The sequence below is a fragment of the Periophthalmus magnuspinnatus genome, chromosome 16, assembly GCF_009829125.3.
Source record: "Periophthalmus magnuspinnatus isolate fPerMag1 chromosome 16, fPerMag1.2.pri, whole genome shotgun sequence".
Classification (NCBI taxonomy): Eukaryota; Metazoa; Chordata; class Actinopteri; order Gobiiformes; family Gobiidae; genus Periophthalmus; species Periophthalmus magnuspinnatus.
Genome location: NC_047141.1, coordinates 11,767,805 through 11,776,469, shown reverse-complemented (window position 1 = coordinate 11,776,469; position 8,665 = coordinate 11,767,805). Strand labels below are relative to the sequence as shown.

At 39.4% G+C, this 8,665-nt stretch overlaps 1 protein-coding gene across 1 annotated transcript; it reads right to left on the bottom strand.

Moving 5' to 3' along the window:
* Positions 1 to 2,252: 2,252 nt before the first annotated feature.
* Positions 2,253 to 7,989, bottom strand: LOC117384154 (sialoadhesin-like). The gene is made up of 9 exons (XM_055228069.1): positions 7,978 to 7,989; positions 6,166 to 6,211; positions 5,731 to 6,060; positions 5,350 to 5,658; positions 4,768 to 5,025; positions 4,411 to 4,668; positions 4,042 to 4,335; positions 3,790 to 3,874; positions 2,253 to 2,544 (listed from the first exon to the last, which is right to left on the bottom strand). The coding sequence occupies exons 2-9, from the start codon at positions 6,209 to 6,211 to the stop codon at positions 2,253 to 2,255; spliced, it is 1,872 nt and encodes a 623-aa protein (XP_055084044.1). The 5' UTR covers positions 7,978 to 7,989.
* Positions 7,990 to 8,665: the final 676 nt, after the last annotated feature.

Below are 8,665 nucleotides of genomic sequence, written 5' to 3'. Positions count from 1 at the left end.
ACAGCTCTGCCGCCACCTGCAGGACAATAATATATTTGAAAAATTTCAATCTGGATTCAGAGCTCACCACAGCACAGAGACTGCACTGCTTAAAGTAACAAATGACTTACTACTAGCTGCTGATAACAGGCTGGCTTCAGTCCTGGTCCTACTGGACCTCAGTGCAGCGTTTGACACCATTGATCACAACATTCTACTGCAGGGGTTAGAATGTGACATTGGAATCAGAGGGACCGCCCTCAAATGGTTTAAATCCTATCTATCAGATAGGTACCAGTTTGTTAGTATAAACCAGAGCACCTCTCCCTGTTCTAAAGTAGCCTGTGTTGTTCCACAAGGATCTGTGCTTGGTCCAATCCTATTTACTCTGTATATGTTGCCATTGGGTAACATTATCAGAAAACATGGCATTCATTTTCACTGCTATGCTGATGACACTCAGCTGTACTTATCAATGAAACCAAATCAGACTGATCAAATAGATAAACTCAGTGCCTGTGTGAAGGACATCAAAACCTGGATGACCTTGAATTACCTGCTCTTAAATCCTGAAAAAACAGAGGTCATTGTCATTGGTCCCAAAGGTCAAAGATATTCTCTGTCGGACCAGATAATCTCACTCGACAATGTGAGTATAGCTTCTAGCCCTACTGTAAAAAATCTTGGAGTCCTATTTGATCAAAATCTCTCATTCACAGCCCATATAAACCTAGCTTGTAAAACTGCATACTTTCACCTGCGAAATATAACTAAAATTAGACATATTTTACCTAAAAACGATGCTGAAAAACTCATCCATGCATTTGTTACTTCCAGACTTGATTACTGTAATTCTCTGCTCACCGCCTGCCCCAAAAGTACTATAAGGAGCCTCCAGTTGGTCCAAAATGCAGCGGCCAGAGTCCTAACAGGAACTAAAAGAAGAGACCACATCAGTCCTGTACTAAAATATCTGCACTGGCTTCCTGTCGAGCTTAGAATCAAATTCAAAGTCCTCCTCCAGACATACAAAACCCTAAAGGGTATGGCCCCATCCTATCTGCAAGATGCTATTGTCCCGTACCAGCCAAACAGAGCACTCCGCTCTCAGAATGCAGGACTATTAGTGGTTCCTAGAGTGTCCAAAAGTACAGTGGGAGGGAGAGCATTCAGTTACCAAGCTCCTGTGCTATGGAATCAACTCCCTGCTGATGTTAAACAGGCCCCCACAGTCTCTGTATTTAAGACCAGGCTTAAAACCTTCCTCTTCGGTATAGCTTATGACCAGGTTACATAGTGAGGGAGTTAGGGAGTGACATTAAAACCCGGGATAAGACAGGCTGCAGTAGGATATAACTAGCTGGGGGAAGTATGGCAACCTGAGCACTATCCTCTGTTTCCTCCTATTTTCTCATCAGCAATGCTATTCATATGTTGTCCCCTGTCCCACTCCCCCCTGTGGAGTGTAACTCTTTCAGATGCCCCGATGACAGCTGGACCCTCTCCTCCTCCCCACCTGGCCCTCCTCCGCCCCCTCCCTCCTCCTCACCTGGTCAGTTTTTCTTGTTTTGTCTGATTTTTCCTGTTGTTTGATTTTCCTGTTTGTTTTTGTGTGTAGGCAGCACGGTGGCTGAGTGGCAGCACTCATGCCTCACAGCAAGAAGGTTTGGTTCGATCCCCGGGTCGCCCAGGCCTTTCTGTGTGGAGTTTTTCATGTTTCTCCCCCTGTCTGGATGGGTTTCCTCCGGGTACTCCAGTTTCCCCCATCAACCAAAACATGAACGCACTTCGAGACAACTGTTGTTGTGATTTTGGGCCTTACAAAAATAAAATGAATTGAATTGAATTGAGGTCAAGTTGCAGGTCAGACCTGGCGAGGCAGCCGTGCTCACAATAAGAATGTCTGTTTTTCAACTCCATTTTGGCAACAAAAACTCCTGTAATTAAATAAATGCAAGAGAGATATGTTTCATGCCACACTAGAACATTTATGGCAAAGCAGTAATATCTCCATGGAAACAAGCAAATAGCAGACCCATCTCCAGAAAAGTTACACAGTGAATTTAAGAAAGTACAACTACTCAATAACTGTAATAACCAAGCTACTCTCCGCTGGTCTCATTTATTAAGCCACATATTTTTTAAAGGTTGAAAGAAGTATAGTTTTCTGTGATTAAGATGTTTTTGTTTGTTTGTTTTTTGTTTTATAGAAAGAACCTTATTTTATTTTGACCACAAGTACTTTTCCTGCTTTCCTTTATTATAATGTCTCACTATTGGTTAGGTTTTGGTTTGGGCTTAAACTTAACTTGAGCATATTCACATTCTGCTTCCTTGCCGATAATGATTTGTCTGTTTTCTCCCACAATGCTCCTTTGCTCCTCCAGGTAGGAGCTGCCAGTGGACTCTGCATCATCTTTGGCCTCTTGTTCCCCCCTGTTGATCCTTTTTTTCATCCTGTTCACAGAGGAGTAAAGCCCGCTGTCTTGGTTCTCTGGATTTTCTGGTAACTGCTCTGCGGTCTTTGGACAAGATTGATGTTTATTATGCCGGACAGTCAGGGTTCTGAAAGCACAAAATAGAGATTAACAGCAATGTTTGAAAGGAACTGTGTACATTTTAGACTTTAATTTAGAAAAGCTTCCAGGATAGAAGATGTGATTTTCTGTTCTGCCTGGAACTGTTTGTATGTGCCATGGTCATGGATCTATAACATGTGGATAAACTTAGACTCACTTGGACACAATAGGTCAAACATCATAATATAATTTAATAACACAGAGCAAAAATATAAATGGTAATAATAAATTCAAAATAAGTAGCAAAAATAGAAAGAGATTAGAGTCAAATAAGGTGCAATTATACAGTTGTATATGTACAAGTAAAAATACAAATATAGAAATATAGTAAATACAAAATATATCTCGGCTATACAGTATAAAGGGGGAAAGGACAAACAATGCAAAGCTGAAATAGTGATTGACCTGACATAGAGTTATCTGTTACATAAAGGTGAGTTGTTATATGGAGTATAGTGTGAATGTAGTCCTGCATCTCTCACTGTTTGATCAGAGCTGTAGGAGCCTGTTGAAGAATGAGCTCCTCTGTCCTTCTATAGTCTGGTGCAGTGAGTGAGCAGGAGTGTCCATGATGGACAGCAGTTTGTCCAGTGTCCTCCTGTCCCTCACTGTGGCAAATGTCTCCAGCTCACAGCCAATCACATGACCAGCTTTAGGGATCAGTTTGTCAATCACATTTGCCCTACTTCCCAACATCTTTGCATAGCGTTTGGATTAAGGAATAGAAAACTCTGAACAGCAGCTAAACCGGCATTAGCCTTCTTGCTTTGGACTAATTGGCAAGATGATAGATGACGAAAATATGTACATGAAAGCATGCGTGCCTGTGTCATCAGAGTGGTGCAGGGACAGGGATGTGCATCATGCCTCAGTACTGGACCCCACAGTCTCCACTTTGGGACATGGGACAGTCTTTAGGATGTGGGGCAGATGAGTTAATGTCCAGTTTGATGGACAGCTGCTGTGGAATGCCCAGTACAGTGGAGGCCTTGTGGGAGTCAGGGCCAAAGTATCGCTTCTTTGAAAATAACATATTATAGGAGCACAATGTGCAGCAAGTAAGTTTTTACCAGTCTCTCCAAAGTACTACATTTTCATACAGTTTTAGCTCTCATAGTTGAGGTAAATCTGGCATAGTAATCCTCTGCCTTACATTTTGAGCATGTTGGCAAAAAAAAATGCTCTGTTTAGCTTTTTTGCACATGAGCAAACACTTGAATGAATCCAGTACCTGATCACACAGAGAAGTGCCAACACCACCACCATCAGAATGACAACTGACGTGATTAACAATGAAGTCATCATATCTTCTTGTCCTAGAAGGTCATCAGAAAGACAAAATTAAGTTAGGACATAAGGAATATTTGGAACAGGCATATTTATAGATTAACATTAGATATTTTTTACAGACATAACGCACATGTGCTGCAACATGACAACAACCAAAAATGTCGGCTTGTTGATACCAGAAAAAAAGAAATACCATTCAGCTTCTCAGGAGAATTATGCTCAAGTTCAAAACTCTGTGTGTCAGATCCCAGAGAGTTTCTGCTGTGACAGACCAAAGTGACTGGATCTCTCCACTGAGGTTTAATAACAGTGATGACACTTTTTAGAGCTTTGTCACTCAGAGGCTCACTGCTGATGGAGATGTTTGGAGAGACTCCTGGAAAGCTCCACTGTATCAGGGGAAAGGGATTCCCCTCAGTCTCACACACACAGCTCATCTGGGCTGAGTCTCCAGAGCAGTTTGAAGAGCTCATGATCTGTGGAGGGACTGTGACGACAGAATAAATAATAATACATCTGACCATATAACAAAAAATCTTAAGTTTGAATGGGAAAAACGCACATTGTACGTCCAGCTGTTTAACAACAGAACGATCAGTTCCCAGATGATTCTGAACCTCACAGAAAATAGCAGTAGTATCTCTGGAGGCTTTTGTGTTTAATACAGATGAGTTTCCGATCAGAGTGTGAGTTCCTCCATCAGCTTTATACCAGTGAAAGACACTTGGGTTGGCATCACTGCTGCAGTTTAATGTGATATTACTGTGTTCTGTCACTGGACCAGCAGGGGTAAGTGTCACTGTTGTATTTCTAGGTGGATCTGAAACAAACAAATTGTACAGGCATACAGGCTCTTTTATCTTATATGGTGAAGAATATGTGGATTTAAATATATCATGGTCAAACAGAAACTACATACACTGGATGGTTAAAAAAGTGATGGTGGAGTTATCAGTCCCAAGTTCATTCTGAGCTTCACAAAAAATAGCAGTAGTATCTCTGGAGGCTTTCATGTTTAAAACAGATGAGTTTCCCATCAGAGTGTGAGTTCCTCCATCAGCTTTATACCAGTGGTAGTGCTGTACAGCTGGGTTGGCATCACTGCTGCAGCTCAGTGACATATTACTGTGTTCTGTCACTGGACCAGTGGGACTTATGCTGGTGTTTCTTGGTTGATCTACAAAGATAATGAGAGGTTTCATGTGCATTCAGCATCAACACAGGAAATGTCGTTTTTAAAATAAAAAACAAATGGAAACGATTTATGTCACAAGTTCCATGTCTTTCTAGAATAGACCTTATGTGAAATATTTAAATTGTCTGGCAATTTGGCTTCAGAGTTAGAGTAGCTAAGGAAGACTGAATTAATATTGTTAGAAATGCTGAATGTGGCAACAATTCAATTCAAACACATTTTTACTTAATCTGTAATGCTCAAACTAAAAAAAAAAATTAAAAATAAATACACATATTGGGTGATGGTGACTTAATAGTGACTTACACGTAACAAAAGACATAATCTGCACACTCGTAGGAGACAGAGAGCTGTCTTCTTTGCTGTACACTGCAGAGCATGTTATGTTTTTCTTATCATGCAGGTGAGAAGCAGTGAAGTTGAGAGTGGACACTTTGACATAGGTCTTGTCCGGTTGCTCCTGCAGAGTCTCCTGAATGTGCCCCAGGACAGGGCTCCATGTCAGAGTGGGAGGGAGAGACAGACACGGGACAGGAGCAGAGCACTGCACACTCACTGACTGCCCCTCACTCACACTCACAGCGGGCGGAGTCAGTTTAGGTGTTGGTGGGACTTCTAGAAGAAAAAGAAAAAATGACTTTTTATCCACTTAATGCTGACTTATAGAGTAATGAGTGCTGCAGAGACCATTCACTTCAATGTTCAGTGTTTTATCTTTAAATGTCCATCTCAGAGGATTGTCACAGTCCAGTCTGAACCGAACTCCTCGTCCCTGCTGCTCAGTGATGTCATACACTGTTGTGGTGCAGTTCTTCTGGGTTAAGTCTCCTGTTGTTGGTCTTGTGAATTTTACTGTCTGGTCATTGTTGGCATCTCTCCATTCTGCTCTACATCCACTGTGCAGGTGTTCATTAAAATTATCCTTTACTGTAAAGGAGCAGGGTATTGTCAAACAGGATCCACGCACAGCCTCCAGTTGTTGTGGCAGAGAGACACTAAAGTCCTCACAGTGGACACCTATAGAAACAAGGCATGAAGAGTGCACACATTGAAATTAAACCATTAAAACTATTGTACATACTGCATTGCTCAATAATCAAGTTGCTCTTTGCAACCACTCACTGTGCAGCAGGAAGCCCATAAGGAGAACAGCTGTCAGACCAGACATCTAATTTTACAGAAACAAAATATAATCAACATCTATTCAATGGTGCACATATGGTTACATACACATACACATTATTCTTTCTTGACCTATTTAACTATGAGCCACACTGAGATTCATAATCTGTTTTACAGGAGAGTCCAGCATGGCCTTACAGAGACTAATGTTAAACTAATGGAGATGTTATGATACTAAATATTAAACATCACTTTCATTCAAAAATATTCTGATACTGTACTGTGATAAATGTATTTACCAGTAGGGACATAGCAGCTTATCAGGTTGTACCACTGCTCTTTTCATTTTGATTCTGTTTTTCTGCCAATGTGTCTATTTGACGTGTAGCATATCAGCCACATGTCTCCAGTCTCAATCCCAAGAATAATGTGATGTTTTTTATTCTTAAATTTTCTATTATTATTTGCTTATGATGTTCTCGAAGGAACTCTCTTCAATGTAATACTTTTTTAAATGACAAAATGATGAACTCTTTAGATGTCCGTTATTGTTAGATTTAGTTATAATTGTTTTGTTCATGGGCGTTATCTTTTTTTCTGAGGCTGTGACTGCTACATTTCGGGAATCTAATCTGTCTGTTGATCATGTTTGACCAGCAAACATTTTAAAATGCATGAAATGTTTCAGGAATGTTATAGTTGACAGATTTTCTTTTAATAAATCAACACTTTTAATATGAGGTCTTAAATCTGCGGCTGTGACTGACATTAGATATTAACTGTAATTTAGGTCCCTAAACTTGTATTTATTTATTTACTTATGTATATTTATAGACAAAACATCACAAACAACTTACAGGGACACAAAAGCAAATACATTAACACAAACATCAGCAACATCAACCATTGGATGGGCTGGAGGAAAGTGGTGGGGTGGCTGACCCTGTTGTTTACTCATAACTGTGCTGGATTCACCCGAAGCAGCACCTCTCTGCAGCAGTATATCATGCCCCAAAATGTACCACCATGACAGGCCTATGTGTAGTACATGAGATATGTACTTATATACTTACATACATATGTACATATATACATATATATTGGCTGGCACACAATAATGTAATAAAAGTAAATATAGACCAATAAATTTATCCAAGGTCAACATTTCAATATTTTTAACACTTGTTCTTTTTTTTCTTTTTCTTGTAATATTTTTAATACTACACAAAAATCTAATAATTGTTGTTACTATTATTACCAGTTGAGCCTTTTATTTTTTAAGATTTTTGAAGCAATAAGTTTAGTCCATACTGTTTACAATGAGATTTATCCCTTAGACTTCCATTATAATGGATTGAATGGTAAATTCATGCTTTAATTAAAAAACATTTTAAAATATTTATTTTTCTTGGCCATTTTCCCATGTTTAACTTTGCCCCTTAATATTTAGTATGAGCAGTCCAAGCTGTGCATTTGACTACTGACTTAGATTTCTCGATACTGGCTGAAACCTTTACCTTTTAAAATGATTACTTAATTTCATGAAAATTCAATGTTTTTCCTGTGCTTGGCTTTGAAGTTGGTTCTGTTTTCCAAAGTAAATTTTTCATTCATTCTTCCCATAGACTTTTTTGAAAAATTCAAAGGCATCACAGAGGCTTATCAGCTATGTAGTAACGAAAATACATAACACGGCTGATTTAAGTCCAAAAACAGCATTTACTGGGCAGCTACATTTGCCAACTACAATTACTGACTTTCATTCAATATTTGACAAATTTTCTTTAAACACAAAGTAAAGAATAAACTTACCTTATCTTCTAAAATGTGTTCTAACTGACAGCACAGGCCCTGTGTGCTCTGCTTTCCTCTCTATTACAGTGACTTCCCTGGAAAGGTCATATGTGGTCACATAATGATGTGGAAACAATTGAGGTGTGAGTCAGACTCTAGCCTCCCACCACACCTCTGCAGTAGACTCACATCCAAATAAGAATAAAGGTGGTACTGATACACACTACATGTGTCCTCTACATGTGTCTCAGTGCTGCGGCCAGTTAATGATTTCAAAGACTATGCAGACTGAGTAAACAGACAAATGAGTGTTTCGTCAAAACATCTGCATCAAAGATTGGGGATCTGCAGCAGATTTGCATTGCAAACAGTATTTATGTAAATTAAGTTTTTTTTGTGTCGATTAGGAACAATAACCTAGCATTATCTTTCCTGAGTAAGAGTGATATGAAAATTGTTGCAATGTTTTCATACAAATGAGACTAGAGGTGGGAGTGCAGCAATGGGCCCTACAAGTAAAAAGTCAGGTGCTCCTCAAAGAGTAACTAAAAATATTAAAATGGCAAAATCAAGCCTCCTAGTCTATACCTTCCAGTTCAAAATTGTTAAAGGGGCATAAAAACATTGTCCAAGGCATTCTGAAAAGTTTAACGTTATTTATTACAAAAAGTGGGATGTCAACACAGCACTGGAAAAAGACAAATTG